We start from the raw sequence: 27,060 nt of genomic DNA on the forward strand, positions 1-27,060 counted from the left end.
GTTATATCTTGTGTGGGTGGCTTGTTTTGCCCTTTTAAATGCTGCCTGATTATTTGTGTGTTGCTGTTACTCTTGCATTTCTGCTGGCTGCAGTTTCTTACAGCTGCGTGCAGGAGGTACAACCTAGCTGAAGTGGGCTTCAGTGGAAAGCTATAGAGCAGGGGTCCCCAAACTTGGCAACTTTAAGACTTGTGGACTTCAACTCCCAGAATTCTACAGCCAGCTGGGAGTTGAAGTCCACAAGTCTTAAAGTTGCCAAATTTGGAGAGCTCTGCTATAGAGCCCATCAGCTTCTTAAGCACCAATCACTCTCAGTTCCTCTAAGTTCCATTTTTTCTGACAATTGCTGGAAGCAATGGGGATAAGCAAAGAGGTGGGTCCCTTGTAGCAGATATTTTGAGAAATAGGTTCCTATCTGCCTATTCTCTTGCTCTGAATTATGTATTCATCTATTTTTTTAAAAAAAATCAACATGCTAAACATACTGAATCACTGAAGGCAAATCCTTTTGATTGGATCGCTAGATGTAATATGCCTGGGTAACAAATCAATTTTCTTGTTACCCTGCAAGATAATAGTGCCTGGCACACTGCTGCTCTTTCAATTATGTTGCATTTGCATGCCACTTAATGGTTGGAATTCAGCACGCCTGTAATCCAAATGCAGCAAGGTTCCTTGAGTAAAAAGTAGTGTATTCTCCTTTGCAGGATCCCTGGTCAAGAAAGATGGAAAAGGCAATCATTATAAGGGTCTGTACCTTTATAAATCATTATAAAGGTCTTTTAATATTCTCATCCCCCAAACCCAATGCCTGATAGTGAAGCATCTGCAGGAAGTTCAGAGAAATCAAGATCCCAATACTGTGTACTAACTAAGTTGATATTGCAACTTCCTCTCATTTTTTCCTAACTTTTCCTAACTCCAGTGGTAAAATAACACTTGGAATATTGCATCCAGTTTTGGATGTCCCAATATAAAAATGATGTTGAGACTCTAGAAAGAGAGAAAAGCAACAACGTGCATAAGCGCAGGGGGCATGCATAAGCGCAAGGGGGCGTGCATAAGCGCACCAACGTGCCTACCGTCCCTGTCCTATTGTTTCTCTTATTCTTCTTTTATTTTTCTTATATGTACCCATTTCATGTATTCACAACTATGTATACACTTATACTTATTATCTTGTAAACAACTGGCAAATCAAATAAATAAAATAAAATAAATAAATGGTTACGGGACTGAAGGTTAAAACATATGAAGAATGGTTGCAGGAATTGGGTATGTCTAGTCTTATGAAAAGAAGGGCTAGTGGTGATATGACAGCAGGGTTCCAATATTTGAGGGGATGAAAGAAGAGGGGATCAATCTATTGTCCAAAGCACCTGAAGACAGGACAAAAACAATGGATGGGAACTAATCAAGGAGAGAATCAGCCTAGGACTAAGGAGAAATTTCCTGACAATTAGAACAATTAACCAGTGAAACGACTTGTCTGCAAAAGTTATGAATGCTCCAATAGAAGTTTTAAAGAAGAGTTTAGACAACCATTTATTTGAAATGGTATAAGGTTTCCTATTCAAGTAGCAGATTAGATTAGAAAGGTCCCTACCAACTCTGTTATTTTTTATTCTCTTTTATTTAAGGTTGTGTATTATATTAGGTGTCCCATTGTATCTGGATGTGTGGGTTCCCATGGCCTTCCTCTGAATGTGTCACGTCCAAAGAACCAAGAATGTTCCAAGGAATTACTTCAGAGTAGTTTCTTTATTGTTGCTCATCTATAGACAGAATCTTGCCAGAGTAAAGCAACTATCGGCATAGCTATTAGATATAACCCACAAACTGCTGAGGAGAATCTGCCTTCATCCTGTTTCTACACACCAAAGATTCCCAACTATGTTGTCTCTTTGCTCTCCCTCCCTCCGGTGATGCTAGACTACATTAAAGCACAGAATTTTGATAAGTATATATTTGGTTGCAGTATTTGCATACATTTGTGTACCACAAGTTCAGAGTTCTGGACCTAACATCTCTGATCATATAGTTTTTTTTTCTGATAATACAAATTAAATGCTTCTGACTGTGGGCAGAGTTCCTTGTGAATGGTGTGTGTGTGTGTGTGTGTGTGTTGTGTATGATTTTTTTTTAATTACAAAAGAATGAAAAGTTCTGGCATCTTTTGTTTATTCTAACAGTAAGAAGGAAAATAGGGTTAACCTGATTCACATTTCATGAACAAATGGATCAGATCATTAGTGTCACTCAGATAGCACATAAATCTCATAACATGGTTATGTAATCTTGTAACTTGGTTCAAACATAATATGCTAATACCCATTAGACTAAAACTGTGGTTAAAGAAATAACACATTACCCATATTTGTGCAGAAAAAAGAAAAATGGATTTTCACAGGGTTTATCTTAAATGTCACACTGGAACAGTGTTGTGACAATACATCTTGGACAGCCACAAATGATAAGGATTGATTTATCCATTACTACAGGTACTGCCTGTGTTTAATACTGTAGATTCAGCTAAGGACAACATTACACAGCAATGGTGGGATTCAAATTTTTTTACTATCGGTTCTGTGGATGTGGCTTGGTGGGCATGGCAGGTGATACTGCAAAATCCCCATTCCCTCCCCACCCCACTAACCTGCTTTCCAGCTCCATTCTCCTTTGTAGGGCAACAAAAGAAGTCGATCAGCTGGGACTCAATGGGAGGCAGAGAATAGATGGGGTTGGCAGAGCCAGTCAGACGTGATATTTGCCGGTTCTCCGAACTACTCAAAATTTCTGCTACTGGTTTTCCAGAACTGGTCAGAACCTGCTGAACATCACCTATGTTACACAGTCTCATTTGTAATATTTATACCCATTTCCTTGATATTAAAAAGTGAATGAAATGTTGAAAACATGACAAACTTTGGGTAATGTTTGCCATTTTGATTTTTTAAAGAATTTTTTAAAAAAATGTTTTTGGGTAGTCGTGAGTCTGTGAAAATGAAATTATGCCGACATGGAGACATCTACTAATAGGTTGCATGGAAATGTATCAGATGTGACTAATGGGTTTCACTGGTCCTTCTTTTATCACATGCCTGTCAGAATACCTTGGGCTCATAGAGACTGATACAATGAAGAGGCATTTAAAATAATTGATGCCATTACATTAATGTTTGAAGAAAACATCTATGTTCTTAGCATAATTGAACATACAAAATGGATGCTTATATATGTTACTGCTGCTTGTCTCCTGTGAAAATACTTCTCCACTTTGTGAAAAGAGGTGAGGAATTGGAGCTGCAAAAAATTGGACTAACAATGGTGCGGTCTTGTGCATATAGACTGTGCACAATAAACCTGTAATATTTTTAATCATTTTCAATTCCAATTGGGAATCCTTATATGAAATTGACACACATGTAGAAATCTTGCCTACAAAATGTACATGAAATCATATACCTTTGGGAGAGTTGTGTAAAGAAATCAAAATACTAGGGTTAATTAAGTTGCATTAATCACAAAGATACTGTGAAATGGTATTTTGTAAAAAAATCACTAAGAAATGGAGAACAAAGCACAGTAATTAGTGAGTACACAGCAATGACATGGATTTGGGAAATGATTGTTTAAAATGTCTTGACCTAGAACATGCACATTTCATTTAACACAAATGAGGCTTCAATTGGAACACTAATCAGTCACACAATTATTCAAACTCACAAAGCCATCATTTTAAAAAACCTATATATTGAAATGAGATAATGGGAGAGGTGACCGAGACTTATGATGAGCTTAGATCAGAAAAAAAGTAATCTTTCTCTCTCATGCCACAGCATTTGCACATGAACATAGAACTTGACTGATGCAGTTAATGCAGTCCTAGGCTGTATCAACAGAGGGAGAGTATCAAGATCACATGAAGTGTTAGTAAGGCTTGGAATAGTTGGAATACTGCATCCAGTTTTGGTCACCATGATACAAAAAAGATGTTGAAACTCTAGAACAGTGGTGTCAAACTCCATTTCATTGAGAACCACATTAGGGTTGTGTTCAGAGGTGGTATTCAGCAGGTTCTGTCTGATTCTGGAGAACTGGTAGTGAACTGGCAAATACCACCTCTGACTGGGGATTTTACAGTAGCTTTCCCCTGCCACGCCCACCAAGCCACGCCCACAGAACTGGTAGTAAAATTTTTTGAATCCCACCACTGGTTGTGTTTGACCTTGGGGGGCTGGGGTGGGTGTGGCCAGCTTGAAGTCACTCTTGTTGGGGGTGCCTGTGGTGGCCTGAGGGCTCTGCCAGCGAAAACGGGTTCACGAGCTCCATTTTCGGCTGCAACAGCCTCCTGCAACCCTCTGCCATCGAAAACAGGCCTTCCCAAGCTCTGTTTTTGGCTGCAACAGCCTCCTGCAACTCTCTGCCAGTGAAAATGTTGCTTGGGAGGGCCACATGTGTCCCCCCTGAGCTCCGTTTTCACTGGTAGAGGCACCGCGGGCTGGTCTTTCGCTGTTTCCAGGGTGGTCTCGTGGGCCAGATTTAAGCACCCCTGGGCTGGATCTGGTCCATAGGTTTTGAGTTTGACACCCCTGCTCTAGAAAGAGTGCAGAGAAGAGCAACAAAGATGATGAGGGGATTATATGATGACCTAGCTATACCTAGTCTAACGAAGAGAAGGTCTAGGAGTTACATGATAGCAGTCTTACTATATTTGAGGGGCTATCAGAGAGAAGAGGAGAGTTGGACAAACTCCAAAGCACCTGAGGGCAGGAGAAGAAGTAATGGGTGGAAAGCTTATCAATGAGCAATCCAACTTAGAATTAAGGAGAAATTTCCTCACAGTGAGGACAATTAATCAGTGGAATGGCTTGCCTCTGAAGGTTGTGAGTGCTCCAATCACTGGAGGTTTTCAAGAAGCAATTGGACAGTCATTTGTCTGGAATGGCATAGGACCTCCTGCTTGAGCAAAGGTTTGGACTAGAAGACCTCCAAGGTCCTTTCCAACCCTGTTATTCTACTATTCTGATGTGTGATTTAGAAAAGACAAAACAACAAAATAATGGGGATTGCAAACTTGGTTACCTTCCAAAGGGAGTTGGCAGATCCTTGGAAGAAAGCCACCAAAACTTACTATCCATAATTTTTTGGTGAATAGTATCATGTCCTGAAATCCATCTGAGTAAGGAGTCTAGAAATGGATCCTAATGTTGTGGTTTGCTGGCAGACAGCAGCAGAATTGGACAGTGGGGAAGAACAGGGACCAGTGAGGAAGTCTGGAGAAGACTCAGATGAGGGTTTTGCATCTGATGCAGAGATGGGCCAGGACCATCTGGGAGTGGGGTACTGACTCCGGAACCTTCAGAGTCTTGCAGCAGCAAGGCAGAGGACCCAGAGGAGCCTGTTCTCAGTGTGCATGTGCGCAGAGCTGCTAGAAGGCAAGAGCAGCTGAAACTTTCCAACTTACTTTGGAAAGGAGAAAGTGTGAATCAGGTATTACGCACAAGTCACACAAGAAGAGCAAGGCATCCAAAAAGAGAAGCCACCTTCTGGTTGGGGATTCAATTGTAAGGGATATAAATTTAGGAAAGAATACTGAGGTTTTGAAAGAGGTCAGGTGTCTACCAGGTGCGACTGCCAGCAGAGACAAGAAGTGTATTCTTAAGATAGTCAAGAATGCCAGCAAGGGCAGTGATGTTGATGCTATTATACATCTTGGTACAAATTATCTGTCCCAGAAGGATGTAGTTTCTGTTCAGAAAGACTTCCAGAGCTTGGGGTATGAACTTAGTTATATCGACTGTAGGCTTATCTTTTCAGAGGTTCTACCAGTATACAAGGAACAAAAAGGGAAAGGGCAGCGTATAGAAGAGTTTAATGTGTGGCTAAAGGAGTGGTGTAAAAGGGAAGGCTTTGGTTTTATTAGTCATGATGTCTGCAGCTGGTCCAATGAAAAACTGTACAAAAGAGATGGTTTGCATCCATCAAAGAAAGGGACTGAGTTACTTGGCATTAAATTCACAGATTTCCTGGATAAACATTTAAACTGAACAGTGGGGACAGATAATTAATGGATTCAGAACATCTCTGTCCCCAGCAACCTAAAACTGATAAGGATACCAGTGCATGCAAAATAGATGTTTGTGAAGGTAAGATTATCAAACTTGATGCCAACCAAAACCAAGCACTTAATAGTGAGTGCCATACCATGTGCACTAATCAAACAGATGGCAAGAAAGTAGGGGCAGGCAGGCACAACACAGGTTATGTAGACAGGAAACAAAGTGTCAGACATAAAGATCTCAAGTGCCTATATACAAATGCACAAAGTCTGGGGAACAAGCAGGGTGAACTCGAACTACGAATACATGAAAGTAAATATGATATAGTTGGAATAACAGAAACTTGGTGGGTTGAAGGATACAAACTATTCAAACAAAAACAGACCCCATAAAAGAGGAGGTGGAGTTGCACTGTAGGTAAAGGACCACTATATTGCTACAGAAATGCATGAAACCAAAGATGAAAACCTGCTAGAATGCATATGGGTCAATATAAAAGAAAAAAAGAATGACATGGCCATAGGCATATATTATAGGCCACCCAATCAAGCAGAAAAAATAGATGTCCTTTTTGCCAGCCAACTAACAAACATATGCAGGAAACACACAACAGTAGTAATAGGAGACTTCAATTATCCTGATATCAATTGGAAAACTAATTCTGCACCAAGTGAGAAATCAAATAAGTTCCTTACCAACCTAGCTGATGACTTTGTTGTCCAAAAGGTAGAGGGTGAAACTAGAGGGACAGCCATACTGGACTTAATTCTTACAAACAGAGAAGAAGTGATAGAGGGAGTTGAAACTGCAGGAACCTTGGGTGAGAGTGACCATGTCATACTAGAATTCAACATAACACAAACACAAGCATCAGAACATAATGACACCAGAGTCTTGGATTTTAAAAGAGCTGATTGCAATAAACTCAGAGAGAACTTGGGAAAGAATCCATGGATGAAAATCCTAAAGGGGAAAACAACTCAAGAATCTTGGGAAACTCTAAAAAGTATGATCATAGAAGCCCAGACCAGCACAATACCACTGAGAAAGAAAAACAAGAAATCCAAGAAGAAACCAGCATGGCTACACAACGATCTCTTTGGCAAATTGAAAGAAAAAAAGGACAAGTACAAAAAATGGAAAGAAGGACATACAACTAAGGCAGAATATCAGCAGATAGCCAGAATCTGTAAAGACGAAGTCAGGATAGCAAAGGCTCAGAATGAACAAAGACTTGCAACAAAAGTCAAAGATAATAAAAAAAAGTTTCTTCCAACATATAAATAACAAGAAAAAAATTAAGGAAACAGTTGGTCCACTAAAGAGAGAAGATGGCAAGGAAGTAACAGGCAATGGAGAGAAAGCAGAACTACTTAACTCATTCTTTGCATCTGTCTTCACGCAAAAAGAAACTATAGCTCAACCCACCAAAAACATAACTGTAAAAGACAGACCAGAAATAAAAGTTAAAATAAGCAAAAAAATAGTAAGAGAACACCTGTCCGATCTTAATGAAAACAAATCACCGGGGCCTGATGGATTACATCCCAGAGTTTTAAAGGAGCTGGCAGAGGTCATCTCAGAACCACTGCACCATATCTTTCAAAAATCCTGGAGCATCGGGGAACTACCAGAGGACTGGAAAAGAGCTGATGTGGTTCCCATCTTCAAAAAAGGGGAAAAAAAAACAGACCCAGGAAACTATAGACCAATCAGCCTAACATCAATACCCGGGAAGATACTGGAAAAGATAATAAAAAAACAGATCTGCCAACATCTAGAAACAAGTAAAATAATAACTAGCACAGGTTTGTTAGAAACAGATCATGCCAAACCAATCTTATTTCATTCTTCAACACAGTGACTAAATTAGTAGACCAGCAAAATACTGTGGACATAATATATTTAGATTTCAGCAAGGCATTCGATAAAGTAGACCACAACCTAAGTAAGCAAGAAAAAAGTGGAATAGATAGCAGCACCACTAGATGGACTCGCAACTGGCTGGCAAACCATACTCAACGAGTAGTCCTTCATGGGTCTAAGTCTACATGGAGGGAAGTAAGCAGTGGGGTGCCATAAGGTTCCGTCTTAGGCCCAGTACTCTTCAATATCTTCATTAACGACTTAAATGAGGGAATAGAAGGAGAACTTACCAAATTTGCAGATGATACTAAGCTGGCAGGAATAGCTAACACCCAAGAAGATAGGCTCAAGATCCAGATGGATCTTGACAGACTAGAACACTGGGCCATATTTAATAAAATGAAATTCAATATAGAGAAAAGTAAAGTCCTACACTTAGGCAAGAAAAACCAAAAGTACCCATATAGACTGGGTGAAACCAGGCTCAATAGCAGTAACTGTGAGAGGGATCTTGGAGTCTTAGTGGACAACCAGCTAAATATGAGCCAGCAGTGTGCAGCAGCCGCCAAAAAAGCTAATTCAATCCTAAGTTGTATTAACAGAGGGATACAGTCAAGATCAAGGGAAGTACTAATACCACTCTATAAAGCCTTAGTAAGACCACACCTAGAGTACTGCATCCAGTTTTGCTCACCACATTATAAAAAAAGATGTTGAGACTCTAGAAAAAGTACAGAGAAGAGCAACCAGGATGATTAGGGGACTGGAGGCTAAAACATACAATGAACAGTTGCATGGGCTTGGCTCGTCTAGTAAAGAGAAGGACCAAGGGAGATATGATAGCGATTTTCCAATATTTGAGGGGCTGCCACAGAGAGGAGGGGGTCAAGCTATTTTCTAAAGCTCCTGTAGGCCAGACAAGGAATAATGGATGGAAACTGAACAAGGAGAGATTTAACCTGGAAACAAGGAGAAACTTTCTGACAGTGAGAACAATCAATCCATGGAACAGCTGTGGGAGCACCATCAGTTGAGACTTTCAAGAAGAGATTGGACTGCCATTTGTCAGAAATGGTGTAGGGTCTGCTGGGCAGGGGGTTGGAATAGATGACCTACAAGGTCCCTTCCAACTCTGATTATCTGTGTCTGTATCTGTAAAGGGGTGACTTGGGAGTAAGGCTGGGAGGTGATTGCCCCTCCCATGAGATATAAAGGACAGGTGCTGATGAAACCTTTGCAGGAAGCAAAGTTGTTCAGTTCAGATTCATTCTTGAAGCTCTTTGTACTTTGGTTGGTTTTTTGTCTACTTCATTTGATACTTCTGTTATTGGCAGCATTTCACAGAAAAGCAAGGTGAGTGCTTATCTCGAGGGACTGTTTGAAATTCATTACCAGCTGGGAATAAAAACAATTCCCAGTGTTGCAATAAATTAAGACTTGTTTTTAAAATAAGCATGTGCATAATTACGGTCTAGGAAACCTTATCAGAACACCTAAGGCTTACATATACTTTTAGAACTTCACATATTACTTCTGGATGTCATACTGTAACCAAACTGGGTATCTCAAATCACTGTCTTCAACTTAATGTCTTGTACTTTCAACTCCCCAAATTCTTAGGTTTAGGAAGAAATTCTCTGGTTGAGGGGATATTACTGCAGGTTAGACATCAATAGAAAATGGGATTTTTCCAGGTCTCAGTGGTACTCATGTCCCTGAGACTTTTGCCTAAGAAAGTTTTGGATATCTAGACAAAACATTTGGAACATTTCCTGATCACGAACACTACATTTTATACTAAAGATTTTACCCCTATGCTGAAATTGTATGTCTAAATTATCTAAAAAATTATTTACTGTTTTCAATATTAGAGTTCTTTTTTTAATTTTAGTTTCTCTTCTGGTTACTATAGCTTGTTGTGATTTTGCTTTACGTTAATTTGTTGTGGCATGTCTAATATTTTATATTGTGTGTCTTTAATTGGAAACTATCTTGAGCAACAATTTTGAAAAAGAGCAGGGTGCAAATACTAAAACGTGTTCGATAAAAAGAAGAGCCACAATTTAAAGTACCTCAGAAAGCTGATGCCATGCCCTTGTTAGAGTCAGACTCTGAGGGAGAGAAGGAACAGCCAACAGGGAGTGAAGGTGTTGCTCCGGAAGTTGTGGAGGAGGCTGGGGAGGGGCAGAGGCTGGCTGGGCAGTCAGAGGAAGAACCAGGCCCGTCCCCTCTTCATCCTAGGACATGCAGGGAGGAACAGAGAAGGAAATAACTTGGCTTACACATTCAAATAGGCTGCAAGCTATTGTCCAGCAGTTCTGATTGGTGATCAGCTCTTTGAAGAGTCCATTGCTGATCTGAGGAAAATCTGCCTTCATTTTTCCTCTGGGCAGCTTCTTTTTTATTTTTAAAAACAAGATTTTACAAAGATTTAAAAACTGTAGAAACTTAGAGGACACTTTTTAAAAATATTTTTCCTCTCTCGGTTTGAGCTATAAGAGGATTAATTAATAATGACAAAACTGATTTATTAACTAGGTTTTCTTTAGTGAATTGGTTACATAAGGGGGGAAAGGAGTCTTGTTTTTTAAAACAATAACTATGCCTAGGAAAGGGGAAAAATATTCTTGTGTTTAGGGGATTATCTACTCCAAGGGTCTTCAAACTTGGCAAGTTTAAGACTTGTGGAGTTCAACTCCCAGAATTCCTGAGTTAACATGACTGGAGGAGGAATTCTGGGAGTTGAAGTCCACAAGTCTTAAAGCTGTCAGGTTTGAAGCCTCCTGATCTACTTCATATTGGGGTTTTCCCATGGAAGAGGTGTCGTTCCTTATTTATCTGCCTCTTGAAGACACTGTAGTACAGTGGTTCTCAACCTGTGGTCCACAATATCATCACAAGGTATCCATGAAAGCTTGAAGAAATGTTATTGTTTAAATCTTGAATTAAGTCTTGGGGATCCATGGCCACAAAAGGGAATTAAAGGGGGTCCATGGTGAAGAAAAGACTGAGAACCACAGCTGTAGGAGTAATTGAAGGAAATGCATCTGCTGAATGTATCAATTAATTAGAACACACTATTTTCGTTAGAAGTTTTGCTCTGTTACTCCCAACAATTTAGTAGATTAAATATGGAATCCTACCTGTCCTTAGTTTATGTGCAAAGCAATGTTGAATGGTTTAAAATTGTATCCATTTAATATGATCAGTAAAAATAATAATTTGGGTGATTCTTTCTACTTAGGAAGTCTCCTATCATTATTTTATGTCATATCAAGGTTTACCTGCTGTCTTGCCAAATTCATCTCACCTAAACCAGATTCAAGCATCATAAAGCTATATGGCACATGGATTTGGCATCATAAAGAGCCAGTTGAAAGCCACCAACTTCAAAGATTGTCAGAGTTTTTTCTATTACTGATTCTACCGCCTACTCAATGGTTCCTCTGAAATTTTTTCAAGAAACAACTGGGTTTTCTCATTTTTCTTTGAAGGCATTTTGCTTCTGATTCAAGAAGCTTCTTCAGCTCTTGAATGAGAAGTGAAACATCTTCAAAGAAAAATAAGAAAGGCCAGTTGCCTCTTGAAAAAGCATCTTTGGGACAACCATGACCTGGGTGACTGAGAAACTACCCTTCAAAAAGACCTTATCAGAATTGTCAATCAAATGGCAACTTCAAATCTCAAGAAATAAATGCTCTGTCTTACATATTGGCAGAAAAAATCAGAAAAAAAAATACAAGCTAAATAGTCAAGACCTTGTTGAGGATCCAAACTTTATCAAGGACCTTGGAGTACTCATCTCAAATGATCTAAGTGCTAGAGCCCACTGTAACTACATAGCCAAAAAGGCATTAAGACTTGTTAATCTAATCCTACAAAACTTCTTCTCTGGTAATATCACACTACTAACTAGAGCATACAAAACATTTGCTAGACCTATACTTGAATACAGCTCATCAGTCTGCAACCCATATCATGTATTTGATATTAACACAATTGAAAAAGTCCAGAAATATTTCACAAGAAGAGTTCTCCACTCCTCTACTCATTGCAGAATACCTTTTGCCACCAGACTTGAAACTCTAGACTTAAAAAAATCTAGAACTACGCCGCCTCTGGTCCGATCTAAAGTATAGTATATAAAATCATACATTGCAATGTCCTACCTGCAAATGAATACTTCAGCTTTAATCATAACAATACAAGAGCACACAATAGATACAAACTCAAGGTAACCGCACCAAACTTGACTGCAGAAAATATGACTTCAGCAACAGAGTGGTCAATGTTTGGAATACTGTACCTGACTCTGTAGTTTCTTTCCCAAACCCCAAAAACTTTAACCTTAGACTGTCTACTATTAACCTCACCCCCTTCCTAAGAGGCCTGTAGGTGGCGTGCATAAGCGCACCAATCGTGCCTACCGTCTCTGTCCTATTGTTTTTTATTTTTCTTATAAATATCTATCTCATGTATTCAAAACTATATTTATTCTTATACCTGTATCTTGTAAGCAATTGACAAATCAAATAAATACTAAAAAATACTAAATACTAGAATCTCCATAGATGGTTCCTCTGAAAGTTAATGCATTGTATTTCTATACTAAAGTCACCTTCTTTCCTTCCCATCCTGTTATCTCCCTATAGATACATAGAGTATTGGAAGAATTTGCAGACTTTGCATGCTGTAGACATGGAGCTGTACACAGGACTCCAGAGATTGTGAGTATTGTGTATTATTTGATGTATATCTTTGCCCCAGTTTGAGAACAAGCAAAGCTTGACCAGGTCTGTTCTTCTACACTATCGGTAAAGTATGTTTCTGGTATGAATATTTTACATACTCAATTGGCTTAAGACCACATATTCTTGTTACTCACTATGCACAGATGAACTTGGATTTAGAAGTGTTTCACTGAATCACAAAATGTATGCTCACCCATCTTTTGGGCTCCTTCTGCTATTTTCTGAAATAAAACAGCATCATGGGCTTCATGAAGACAGTTGTGCTTTTGCTGAGGTGGCATCTTCTCACATCAAATAAGCCAACATGAATAGGGGAGCAATCAAATTTTGTTTTGGGACTGTAGATCCATGACAGCTCTCCAAAGGTAAAGTCTACAGATTATTGGGCCTAACTGCAGCTGGGATTAGATGACTGAAGAATTTAGAATCTCAGTTCATTTTATGTAGCTGGTATTTCTGATAATTTGTTCTGTGGAGAGTTTGTAATTCTGGTTTAGACTTGGGTGCTTGGACAAAACTATTTGCTTCTTGCAGATCAACTTGCTTCACTGTTTTTTGGTGGAGTATTGACTAGCTAACCTACCTTCAAATCATCAGCCCTGAAATTGCATATGGAACTTTATAAATCACTCTAAAACAGGGATCTCCAAACCTGGCAACTTTAAGACATGTAGACTTCAACTCCCTGAATTCCTCAGCCAGCTTCTGGGAATTGAAATTCCACATGTCTTCAAATTGCCAAGGATGAGGACCCCTTCTATAAAACATAGTTGGGAATCCATGTCCATGCTGCGCATGATGCTGAGACTCAACCTGTTAATCAATTTCAGGTTTATCAATTTCATGTTCCTCCTCTGAGAACTTCCATTCTAAATGTTTTTGGGGATTTAAATTTGTTAAATGCTTTCTGTCAAGAAAGCAAATCCTAAGGTAATTTAGCTGCATCTCCCCACAAGTCAACAAAAAAGCAATTTTGCTAAGTTATTCTGAAACTTACCTCCAAGAAGCAAATGTCCTCTGTGGGATTTACCCATGTGTGCATGGAAAGTGGCTTGCTCAGAATGTCTCTAAATTTAGTGCTGGAATTGTGATTGTGTCTCTGTGTTTCTGTTGGCAAAGGATTTTTAAAACAAAAGTCAAAGAAACAGATATACTGTAGACATATTCCCTTAAAGGAGGGGAAGATAAAATGTAGTAACTGATATTCTTACAAAGCATATTCATTGGGTTAGGAACAATCAAAAATCACATTTACATATTATGAGACATTCTGTCAGAAAAGTTCTATTTGAAAATGGCAACATAGGAGAATAAATTTGTTTGGTAAAGTATGAGACCTTTAAAAAGGTGAGAGCATGCAAGCCACAATTTAGACTTTCAGCTGGATGTTGTTTTTTATAAGAGCTGTGGTGGCGCAGTGGTTAGAATGCAGTATTGCAGGCTACTTCTGCTGACTACCGGCTGCCAGTAGTTTGGCAGTTTGGGTCTCACCAGCTCAAGGTTGACTCAGCCTTCCATCCTTCCGAGGTGGGTAAAATGAGGACCCAGTATTGTTGGGGGCAATAGGCTGACTTTGTAAACTGCTTAGAGAGGGCTGTAAAGCACTGTGAAGTGGAATAGAAGTCTAAATGCTATTGCTAATGCTATTTTACTCTCTGATAACAGTGTTGATTTTACCTATATTTGTGACTCTCTTTTTGATTGTTGTTGCTGTGATTACTTTTCCATTTTTTGTGGCCTAGTTAAAGAATTATAAAGAGGTGGGAAATACGGAGTTCACTGTTCGTTGCAAGTATTTTATTATATATTAGTATTATTAATTGAAAATAGAAATCCAGTTGATAAATAAAACAACAACATTGAAATAAGTATGTACTATTTTTTTAAATAAAAGGGGGTATATATTTTATTTTATATTTTATTTATAGGATTTTAGGCTTTCGGAATGTATAGCATTGGTATATATATGTACGGTATATATACAGTGTGTGCGTGTCTGTATCTCTAAAGAAATAATGTATGTATTTTCAATGCTAAATCAATTTATAAGTTACTATAAGCTATAAGAAAATGATGGAGAGATGGAAAGTAGTACTTTGATGCTGGGCATGGATTGCTATTCATTTTCCATCAAGATGTTTGGTCACTGCTTGCAATTTTTGGTTGCTTGGGAACCAGCTATCGCTCAATGACAGAATGCTCTCTTGGCCTACAGAAGTCCTGCTAGAGACATGGAAGTCAGGCAAAAAAACAAAAAACAAAAGAACAGTCTGAAACATCGATTTGATTTAGATCTATAATCTGATTCAGACCTCCACATTGATTCAGAAAACTGATTGGCTTTGGACTCCAATTTGACTCATCCCTTTGAATCAATCTGATCCAGACTTCCAAACTGATTAAAGAACAAGATATTAAATTGTTTAAATGGATGTAGAGGTCTTTGGTTTGATTTGACAGTTTACCTCAAGCTGCTGAATGTAGCTTAGAAATCTGATTTAATTCATAATATGGGCTAAAAATTGTGGTCATAACATCCACTTAGAACAATGAGAACAAATATGGCAAACCAACTATAAATTAATATTATCAGTATCATATAAAGAAAATATCTATAAAATGTTCTATCACTGGCACCTTCCACCGGCAAGATTGGCAAAAATGTTTCCCAATATGTCACCCAAATGCTGGAAGTGCAATTATAGCCAGGGAACATATTTTCGCATGTGGTGGACATGCCCCAAAGCTCGCAAATACTGGTCTAAAATACAGGGCTGGAAGAGATGACAAAATTAAAGATTAAACTCAACCCAGAGACCTTCTTATTGGGAATACCAGAACTGTCATGGAGCAAAAAAACAACAGCATACTACATATCATCACAGCAGCAAGAATAGCCTTTGCCCCAAATTGGAAATTAACAATGGTACCCACAGATTTAGCAGTAATCAACAAAATTTATCAATGCACAGAAATGATTAGATTAACTATGATATTAAAAAACAAGGAAGAGGGAGAATTCTTTACAACATGGAATACATGGTACAAATGGTTAAATGAAAAGGAAATAAAGATGTATAGTGAAAATGATTAAAGAAATATTATGGAACAACAGAAGTAAGGATAAATGTATAGCTATGAATATATGTATAGTATAGCTATGTGTATAGGTGTAGTAGTGTAGTAACATAGGAAAACAAACAATGTATCATGACATATTAATAACATAGATAAGTAAGAAATCAGGAATTAGATTTAAGATATCTTTGTAGTAAATGATCTTAAGTAACACTAATAGACATGTACACTGTTATGAAAACACCGTAAAATGTGAGAAAATGATTCTCTTTTTAAAATATTTTTTTCTTGAATAAAAACTATAAAAAAAAGAAATCTGATTTAATTCAGAGAATCAACGTAGTTTCCATTTTCCCACCCATTCGTTTTCTGGTTTAATTCTTAGTAGCAGCTAGTTTGCTATCTAGTACAGACTAGAGATAGTCACTTTATGGAATAGTCACTGTTCTAGAAACTTCCAGGATCCATACAAAGCAGGGCAAATGGCAAGGGATGCTGGGAGTTGTAGCTGAGCAACATCTGAGGTATCCCATGCTACCAACTCAAGTTGTAGAGCACTCTGGGGGCTAATGAAGTGATGATCTGACTTTGATATATGCTTCTTTTGTTTGAGACTAAAGCTGTCAAAAAGCATTGAACTAATAATGCCTTAGGCAGATGAAATGCTTCATTTTGCCTTGCAAATCCTTAAAATAGCTATACAAAGTTGGCTGGTATTCTCCTCACATTTGGACTTGTGGAAATGATACACACTGAGGCTAAATTAATCATGGGGCAGCCTGCTGCTGCATCTTATCCTCCAAGGGGATTCCTTTTCCTCTCTCTGTCTCTCTGCTGAGAAAGGGAGGGAGATAGATAGATAGATAGATAGATAGATAGATAGATAGATAGATAGATAGATAGATAGATAGATAATAGATACAGAGAGAGAGAGAGAGAGAGACAGACAGACATTCATAAAAGTGTATTACACTAAGGAAAATGTTTTAAAAATCTGTGTACCTTAGGCAGAATTGCCCAAAAAGAGAGAGGCACGTTTGCACAAATGTGCACTAAATGCTTTTGAATTGTAGTGGAAAAGTTATTCCAAAAAGAAACTGAAGTTCAAATAATTGTAGTTGACATATTTGGCTGCCCAGGTACTGAGAAAAAACTATCTTGACAGATTCGCTCCCCAATGAAGGGGGATGTTTTAATGGTCTCCGGATTCAGCCTGGCAGGATAGTCTTCCAATTATCTCTTCTGATTCAATGTTACGTGAGATCTCTGAATTCCTGACTTTCACCAATTCTTTCTTTCTTTATGGGTTGCTTTTACTGTCCTTTTGCATCTCTTTGCAGGACAATCACGAACTCAGGGCTCCGAAGCATCCAGCCACGAGCGTTTGATAAGAATCCTCACTTACATTACATGTAAGTAGATTGGGTCCTCCCCCTTTCCCCTTCGTGTCCCACGGTTACTTTTTGGGAAAGTTTTCAACTGCTTGAGATGGAGGTGTTTGAAATACAGCAAATGACAAAGCAATGAAGGCCCTTTGGTAGATAGATCGTCATGGCTTAAATGAAGGCCTAAAGGGTGCCTGTTGGCCATCTACATTCTAGGTTGGTAACCAACTGTAGCTGTAATGGGATTGTTCTGTGTGCAGCTCAACATGCAGCTAAGTCCACCTACCCTCCAATAAAACAGACCGCATGCATAGATCTGAATGCTTTATTGAAAGAACAGGATAGGGTGAAGCTGGGGAAAACAGGGATACATACAATGAGAATCAAATACAAGATAGACAGTATTGAGTTATTGTTGAACATAACAATTAATAAATACAAGCAATTTAAATCTCACCAGCGATGCTCTGTGTGTGGGATGTGGGTTAGTCCTTGAATGACCATGTGCCACAGATTAAGATGGATTCTTCTTTGTGCTTCTGCCTTCTCCAAATACTAAAGAAATGGAGTCTGGCTTCGCAGCGTGCACTTATTTTGAGAGTGCGGGCTGATGGGTAAAGAGGTGGGGTCAGCTTCAAACAATATACTTGGTATTTGTCTCTCCGGCCACTAGATGCGGCTGGAGAGCAACAACAGTATATAAAGATCATATGTTGAGGCATATTTGTCCCTCCGGCCACTAGATGGGGATAGAAAGCAACAACAGTATATAAAAGTTATATGCTATGGCATGACAGGGATTGAATAAAGGAGAGTTTCTGCTATTAAGCAGAGGCCAGATAATGAAGGCAATGCATAATGAGAGGATGAATTGCATTTTTTTAAGTAACTAAAAACAGATATGGCGTTCAAATGACAGCAGCCTTACACACTTCACATAATACAGGGTTTTTGTTTTTTGTTTGGAAAAAGCCAAATGTTCTTTTTTAAAGTACGTTGCAAAAAAGGAGCTTCCCCCACTCCCAATACATACATATAGTTTTCTCCACAGGAAGCTTGTTCATGATGCAATAATCTTCAAGGGGGCACATCTGAGCATGTTTCCTCCACTATTCTTAAATAGAGTTTGGATCACTGCTGTTCTCCAATTATGGGTTGCCATCCCCAGGGGGTTGTGAGCAAACTGGGGTGGGGTGGGGGGAGCTGAATTGATTGGCTTTGTGCAAGCAAACTGGGAAAGAAAACTCAAGTGTGTTTCCATGGATGACTAAATCCGTGGGCCTAGCCATCTGTCAACATCATCTGCCATTCACAAGGAGCACCGTGTGGTAGAATAACCATAGTCTTTTGAAAGTAAGCTTATTCATTAATTTAAATGTCCAGCCTTCCCAAATGATTGGGAAAAGGCTGGCAATAGATAAGCTAAAGGGAGACCTTAAAAGCCATTGATAACACTGATAAAAGTAAGCCTTAGTCAGGAGAGTGTTATGTAAGTTACATTGGATTTTGATAAGTGGTTGTAGGAGAAGAACAGGCAGGGCTGAGGGGAAGAGTTAAGTGAGTCATCAGCTTAGAGTACTTACATTGCCACAAATGGTGCAACTCTCTCGTGAATTCCATTGACCCTTCTGCAATGCAAGTTTAATACTGAGCGTTAGTTGACTAGATTCTTGTATATAGACTTGAGCAGGGGTGTCAAACTCGATTTCACTGAGGGTCTCAGCAGGGCTGTGTTTGACCTCAGGGGGCCAGGCTGGGTGTGGCCAGCTTGATGTCACTCATGTCAAGGGCACCTGTGGTGGCTCGAGCTCTCTGCCAATGAAAATGAGCTCCTGATTTCCATTTTCGGCTGTGATGGCCTCCTGCAACCCTCTGCTAGTAAAATGTGGCCCTCACAAGCTCCATTTTTGCTGGCAGAGGTACCGTAGGCTAGTCCTTTGTTGTTTTCAGGGCGGCCCCATGGGCCAGATCTAACCACCCCATGGGCTGGATCTGGCCCACAGGCCTTGAGTTTGACACCCCTGGGCTCGAGCAATACATTTTCTTAACTGCAACTTAACCCATGGTTCTGATTTTTCGTGCCTGACAGTGGTATATTTAATTCTAACCCAAACCTGCAATGCAATGGAATGATTAGTTTTACTGGAGGTGGGGGAGAGTATGTGCACCATTTCTGTTATCATTTTAGGAGATGGTGGTATGGCAAAGTTAGAGGTGCTCTGGGCTACTGTGTTTTCTAAGTGTTTTCTTCCAAGTGAGTGGAAATTGCAACTGAGCAAGTCATTGTAATGGATGCTCCTTGAAAAATCAAGACAGACATATTTTTTGTTTGGTTATTTGTTTTAAACAGAAACAGATTGACCAATGAATTGTGTCACACAGGAAAGTATCCCCACCTTTCTCAAATATACGGCTTTCACAAGTAATTCTTTTTTAAAAATATTTTACTGATATTCCAAAGTTTAAAAACATAAAATAAAATGATATGTATTGTTATCAACATCAAGACATCTTTTACATTTCCTTACATTTTTCAATATATGGTTACTTATTCCATTACCATTACATCTTACTCTTCTTACAAATCAATATATTTCATCTTACACTTCAATCATTTCTATAACATATATACATATTTACATACTTCCTCATTCTTTTCCTAATTGCCATTTTATTTTCTTTTTAGTTCTAAACCACTCATAAGTTATAATTATTTCACAAGTAATTCTGATGGGGATCAAGGACACATCTCTGTAGAACACATTCTGTCCAATTGTTCTCTGGAAACAATTTTATTTGTCCAAGTGTGTTAGTTAATTTTTTTAAAAGATCATGTTATTGTTCTGAGTAGCTAATGGCTTGTTGTTTTATCCTTTCCATTTCTATAAAATTGTTGTTTTATTGAAGGTAATGCACCACCCTAGAATCCTGTGGGTGGAGATGGATATAGATATATAGATATAATGATTAAATAACTAAATAAGTAACATCTAAAAGCCAAAACTTCTTATAATCTGATATTAGTTGGTTTGGGGATATAATTGTGGATGAAAAATAAGGGAGCTATTGAATTCAAGGTATAGAGAAGAGAGATGGGCAGACACAGCCTTGTAATGAATCTTTTGCCCAGTAATACTGGTTTAACAACAGTATTAAAGACTCTAATGTGATCTTCTGGATCTAGTCTACTCTACAGGACCTTATAATGGGGATCTAGTACAGGTACAAGTATTAAGGTTCAGACTTATGGATTGTGTGTTTCTTGAGGAAACTTATTACATCTTTTTTCTGTATTAGAGCTTCTTGAGAAAAGTTTCTTTGTTTATGGCCTCATTTTGATAGAGCCCTGTCTTATTTACTTTGATTACTCTTTACTATTTTTATTAGTAGAAGCAAACCATGTGGAAAAAAGAGAAAAAAGGCAGTCTGAATTTGTGTACACTAAAATGTCTTGCTTTGCAAAAGGGCTCAATCCTCTTTGCCTTTCAGTTCCATAGTGAATTTATCTAGTTCCGCACAGTCCATTATTGCATTTTAAAAATAAAGGTTACAGCTTCCTTGCATTTAAATATAGTGAATGTAAGGAGAAGATGTATAAGAAAAATGTATTGAGAAGTTTTCATAGGAAAATGGGCACATTCATTTTTATGTCTATGTGTTCTTCTTTGCCAAAATTGTGTGTGTGGACCCACAAACAATAATATAAACCACACAAGTTTAGGACAATTAAAACATTTTCTCATTAAGTGCTAATCCAAAGAACAGACATCTGTTTCGCGTCATGAAAAGATAGAGACAGAGGGAAAATGTATGCTGACACTAGTCTTACAAGAAAGGACGTTATGTCCCTAACCTATAAGGTAATAACCACAGATTTTCTGCTTTTGTTTAAATTATGAATTAAGGAATTAGAACATAATAATTTCTAGAAGATCTAGCATGGCATTGGCTGGATTTATACTGATCCAAGCATCTTGAGTAGATATTATGGGTCACTGTACTAATCTGCAAATCATTGTTTTCACCATGCTTAATTAAGGAGTTTTCTCTCCTTCCTCCCTTCTCCTTCTAAATATTATCCATCTTGCAATCTCATTGTTCAGGCAGATGATTGGCAATGTGGACAATTGGAAGCTCCTCTGGGTTCATACCCAGAAGGGATATGGATGGAAAGCCAGAAGGAATACTTTGTAGAAGTAGACAGTTCTTCTCGTTCTACTCTCCCTCATCCTAGCCAAATACTCCACAGCATATAGCTTTAGTATGCTGCTAGAAGGCCTGACATTTCCACAGATGCCACTCATTGGAAGAGCAGATGAAAAGAATAACTGGAAAGCAGTTTGCCTGCCATTATCTGATTTTAATTTTTGGAGGTCTTTCTCCTTGGAGGTTGGCTTCAATCATACCTACTCAGCCTCATCTGACTTCACCACCATTCTAGGTTAATCTTAGTTTTTCCATCTGATTTTCAACCTTACCAGCAAAATGACAATACAGAATGATAACTATGGAGAATGTACTAGAGAAAGTAAGAAGGAGATGTTGGAAATGACTCCAGATAACAAAAACTTGGATCGGTGAAAACACAGAGATTTTATTTGTAAGCTGAAATCAAAGCAGACAAAAGTTTAAAAGCTGTTTGCAAAGAGTGGTAGGATCTTAGCTTATCTCAACATGAGGTTTGAGCTAAGAACCACCCCTTAAGATTTCAATACATTACATCTTATAGTTTTTCTATGCCCCTCCTACATCGACCCAGTGACCGAGCACAGCTAATCCGAAATGCCTTATGGAGACCACATCATCTCCTTCAACACCTCCCCATCGCATATTTTCCCCGACATGACTTTTTCTTATCTTACTTGGCATTAAGGAATGTCCCTTCAGCAGGGCCTCTTTCTAGGTCCGAGAACAAAGAAATATCTATTCCTAACACCACACTTGTTACATATCAATGTTACATTCAGCACATCTTCTTTCTAGCCATCTTAGAATAACATAATGATTATATGCATCTCTAACATGTTCACCTTTGCAAAGTAAAAGTCTGGTTATAACTTAAAATCACAGTGTGCCAAGATTAAACTTAAGCAGATGCTTTGAAAAACAAAATCTAACTTCAATTGTTCAAGGAAGTTAGGGTAATGTTTATCTTCTCCTAGTGTCCTCCTAATAGATCACTTTGGTCTTTTGTTATGTCAAATGTATGTGTGAATTGCCTTGACAGTCTGAGATAGGTACCAATTCCTGGAGGAAATAAGGGTGGCATTACTTGATACAGGAGGATGTAATTGATTGCAGGTACATGTTTAACATGAGTAAATGCATTAGAAAATATATTTACAGCAGGATTACATCAAGATAGCAAATGTCTATAGAGCAACTGTCTTCTTAAAGCTATAATATGCTATTCTCTTCACCTACATTTTATTTTTGAATTTTCTTATTTCTCATAGAGATAAACGTAGTGAGGAAGACAATGGTAAATATTGATAAGCTTATGAAGGATAAGGATATTTAGATGACAACAATCATTGCTAGGTCTCATGATGGTATTGTTTGACTGTAAAACTTGGGCCCTGGGAAAGAAGGACAGAAACATTATAGATACTTCATAACTATGGAATCGATAACATTTAGGGTACCATGGACTGCTAGTACAACTGATCAAGCAGCCCTTGATGAAATAAATGATAATGGGCAAGCAGAAACTTGCATTTTAGATAAGACTAAGAAAAAAGTAGGGTTGGCAAAATTGAGGGAAGTGTAGAAGAGAAAGACAATGTCTATGTGGATAGATAGGATCTGAGATCTCACTGAAATGTCCTTTGAAGAGTCACAGATTGTTGCCAAAGGCCCTTTGAGAGGGCCAACATGCATCCATTTGGTTATGAAGGGTCCTACCCAGAGGTGGTATTCAGCAGGTTCTGACCAGTTCTCGAGAACTGGTAGCAGAAATTTTGAGTAGTTCAGAGAACTGGCAAATATCACCTCTGACTGGACATTTGACAGTATCCTTCCTCTGCCACACCCACCAAGCCACGCCCACAGAACCGGTAGTAAAAATATTTGAATTCCACCACTGGTCCTACCCAACTTAGTTGTACTTAATTAATTGCTATTTTCTTCCATAACCAGATCTTTGGTTGTTCTGTGTGAAATTCCTACTTGGTTCAGTTCAGAAAGAGTCAGTTTAGTGAATGAGGTTTGCAAGAGCCTTTTTTCACACAGAGTGTTGTTTCTGCTTCTCCCTGCCCCCCTTTTCTCTTTCTTCCAGCTCCCCTGCCTTCCCTTACACTCTGCCATCTCTATTTCTGTCCCTTTCTCCTTGCACTTTCCCAGTCCATGGCCTCCAGCTGTGCCATCAGAAGCTCATAATTGACTCCAATTTCATGATCCTAGTCATGAATAGGTGGTTATTTAACTTCATCTTGTTTTTAATCCAAGAAAGGAAGGTCTCCAGCCATTGAGGAGGTACACAAGCATTTAAGCTGCTTTGAATGCTTTAATATGCCAGAAATTCTTAAGAGCTAATGCAAATATTATGCAAAGTGAGATGGTAATATTTCTTTGGTTACAGATCTTTAGCCTTTTATTATCTGGTTTTCTACGGTAAGCAGAAATGCTTTTGAGGTCCTATGATAACTTTCGTCTTTCCAGCTTTTGGACTCATGCTCGATCCCATCTTCAGGGAACTTCTCTCTACCATGCTGAGAAAGAGAGAGAAAGCTTGGAAGATAAACCATTCATCTGAAATGATATACAGTTTCCTGCTTGAGCAGGGGGTTGGACTAGAAAACCTTCAAAGCCCTTTCCAACTCTGTTATTCTGACTAAATCTCTGGTCCCTGGTAACCGACCCAGATTGGGTCTAGAAACATTATTCTGGGACATGTATATTTGCCTTCATTCACAAGTTCTTTATTTTTCACACCTGCAGACAGAATTAAACACTCTTCTATCTGCATCTGTACTCTGAAAACTATTAGATGGGGGCTGTCTTCACCCTCTTTCTCCAACACAAAATATCTGTATTGGCCTTCCTCCTATTCCTGTGAAATGCACCCCCTCCCTCCTGGGGATCCATCATTCATATAATCCATCCCTCAATTAGCAACTGCAGATCTGTGAATCCTGTCCATTCCTCACCTTCTTAGCACCTTCTTAGAACTTCAGAACCAGTGCTGGTTGTCACACTTGGGACAGATTATGAAATAATAGGACCATGATTGCTTCTAAACGCTGTGCAGAAATGGCCTGGTGTTTGATGCATGACTGTATTTGTCTGAGGGTAATCTCATGCACCTTTTATTTACAATATATTGAAGAAAACAAATTAAGGCCTTGTAATTATGTATTGGAAGCACATGCTTAAAAAAAAGAAAGCTCTGGCAATCAGGATTCCATTTAAAATATTAATGGCTTTATCCATCTACCTTTGGAGATTTCATTTTGTGCTATTTGAGGGTTTATATGTTGCTGTTGCTGGCTTTTTGGTTTTTAAATATAATTGTCTGCGGAAGTTTTGTGAGTGCCTAATGGGACGCGTGAATCAGGCATTTCAGCTGATGCATCAGGTATTTTAAAAAAGCCTATAGCTCAAAGCAAAACAAGGCTGTGTTGAGACTAGTTTTAATCTGTTGCATCTACTCAGTTGCAGAATGGCAGCACAGAACAGTTTACAAAACAACAAAAGAGGTGGGATGGATTGTTCATATTATGAATATGAAGGGAGTAATGTGAGACTAGGCGGAAGCTGCCATACTTAAAGGTGACTGAGGAAAACTGAAATGTTTCCCACCCTGTTTTCTAGATACCTGCGCTCAGTGCAGTTGAAATCGAGAAAATTCTACCAGCTGATTAAACAGCAACATTATGTTCTGGTTTTTGAGCATCTACACATTTTGAAACTTTAACCTTGGTTTCTCTGATCAGATTTTCTTTATCGAAATACTGAGATGGTTGCTGCTTTTTAAGTTAAAAAAAAGGGGGAGAGTGTCAAGAAACATTGACTAAAGAAGCAAATGAAACAGTTCGATTTTCATGACATTCCAAGGGAAATGACAATAACAATCACAAGATCAAATTGGGCTTCCTTCCCAACATGTTTGAGAATCGTTCCTTTATCAAGGACAAAGTTTGCTATTTAGTGTTCTTTGTTTTTTGTTTTTATTTTAAATGATAGCATCTTTATGTTTGCCTTTGCCAGAGCAGTTAAATTGGATTATTGTGACCCAGATTATGGTTGGCATTTTTAAGCAGCCTTTAATGGTACATTTAAAAAAGTGGTCCAGAGCTACAGTAAATTGGGAAATGATATGAGAACATTGAAGTAGAGTTCTGACAATAGTTAGTTGAAGAGGAATTTGTTGGGACTGCAGATAGCAATAGTACTTAGACTTAAAGTACTTAAACTTCATAGTGCTTTACAGCACTCGCTGTGCAGTTTACAGAGTCAGCATTTTCCCCCAACAATTTGGTTCCTCATAACCTTGGAAGGATGGAAGGCTGAGTCAACCTTGAGCTACTTGGGATTGAACTCCTGACTGTCAGCAGAATTAGCCCGCAATATTCCACTGCACCACCACGGTGCTTTAGATACTAATCTTAAAAGTGTAAACTGATAATTTTGCCATTTCTATATAAAGACTTTTTGCTGTGGATCCCTCCTTGGTACCTATCAATTTCAGATGAACAGCCCTGCTAAATATTTATCCAAATTCAATTTGAATGCATCTAGCTGACTCTTGGCTATTGGTCCCAGTGTCAAACTGTTCTTTCTGTTAAGATTTGCCCCCCCAACATTCAATCCAAAATTGTTTTCTTGTCATTGACAATCATTATTGTAGGGCTAACATTTTGAGATAATATATAGCAATAACAATAGAACTTAGACTTAGTACTTAGCACTTCACAGTGCTTTACAGTGCTTTCTAAGCAGTTTTCAGAATCAGCATATTGCCCGCAAACAATCTGGCCCCTCACTTTAGCGACCTCAGAAAGATGGAAGGCTGAGTCAACTTTGCATCCCAGTCAGGTTGAAAGGAATCAAATTCCTGGCAATGTCAGTAGAGTTAGCCTCCAATACTACATTCTAACCACTGTGCCACCACGGCTCTTATATAGTAAGGGATAGCATTCTTTTCTGTGATAATTTAAGGCTCAGTTCACACAACAAAGTCATCTTGCTCATTGAATTAACCCATTTTGGAGTCTGCAGAATATATTGAATTAAAAGCTAACAACATATTGTTGCCCAATATATTAAGCTACAAAAAAGTTTGACTAAGAACCAACTGAACTTAGCCTATGATATAAATATGGCTGCTGGGTTTTTCATTAACCTAAATAAGTTGAAGAGTATTACATAGCATATCTTCCTTCAAATATAGTTTGGGCGAGGGGGAAGAGCCTCAGATAGCTTACATTTCCTCTGACTGTTTTAAAACCAGACTTTTTGACTTTCATGGTGGATATATTGGCATTCATGTTGCGTCTATAAACTAGTGTATGTGCCATTTATTCAAACACATACACCCACTCTTTCTTCACTGGCAAATGCCAAGGGTGGCTAAGTTTACCAACATTGTTTATCTAAATGTATGTCTGTGTGTGTTTGTGTGTATGTGTATGGTTTCTGGTGTGCATTTCACCTGGGTGTACCTCGTAGAATGTGGTTTTTTAAGTATGGCTTTATTGTTTTAGCGGGATACAGTGGCTCAGTGACTAAGACGCCAAGTACGTCAATCAGAAAGGTCGGTAGGTCGGGGGTTTGAATTCCTAGCGCCGCGTAATGGAGTGAGCTCCCATTATTTGTCTCAGCTTCTGCCAACCTAGCAATTCAAAAGCATGTAAAAAAAATGCAAGTAGAAAAATAGGGATCACGGTGGGAAGGTAACAGGGTTCCATGCGCCTTCAT

At 38.5% G+C, this 27,060-nt stretch overlaps 1 protein-coding gene across 5 annotated transcripts in view; it reads left to right on the top strand.

The window, feature by feature from the left end:
• Positions 1–27,060, top strand: part of NTRK3 (neurotrophic receptor tyrosine kinase 3) — a 430,772-nt gene that overhangs the window by 111,044 nt on the left and 292,668 nt on the right. For all 5 annotated transcript variants that reach the window (XM_087972779.1, XM_087972775.1, XM_087972776.1 and 2 more), the window contains exons 2-3: positions 12,581–12,655; positions 17,098–17,169. In XM_087972779.1, coding sequence (XP_087828905.1) covers positions 12,581–12,655; positions 17,098–17,169 — 147 coding nt within the window. The remainder of the gene's footprint in view (positions 1–12,580; positions 12,656–17,097; positions 17,170–27,060) is intronic.

This window comes from Notechis scutatus, chromosome 11, assembly GCF_049901735.1.
Source record: "Notechis scutatus isolate UNSWTSFEM ecotype Mainland chromosome 11, rNotScu1.2, whole genome shotgun sequence".
Taxonomy (NCBI): domain Eukaryota; kingdom Metazoa; phylum Chordata; class Lepidosauria; order Squamata; family Elapidae; genus Notechis; species Notechis scutatus.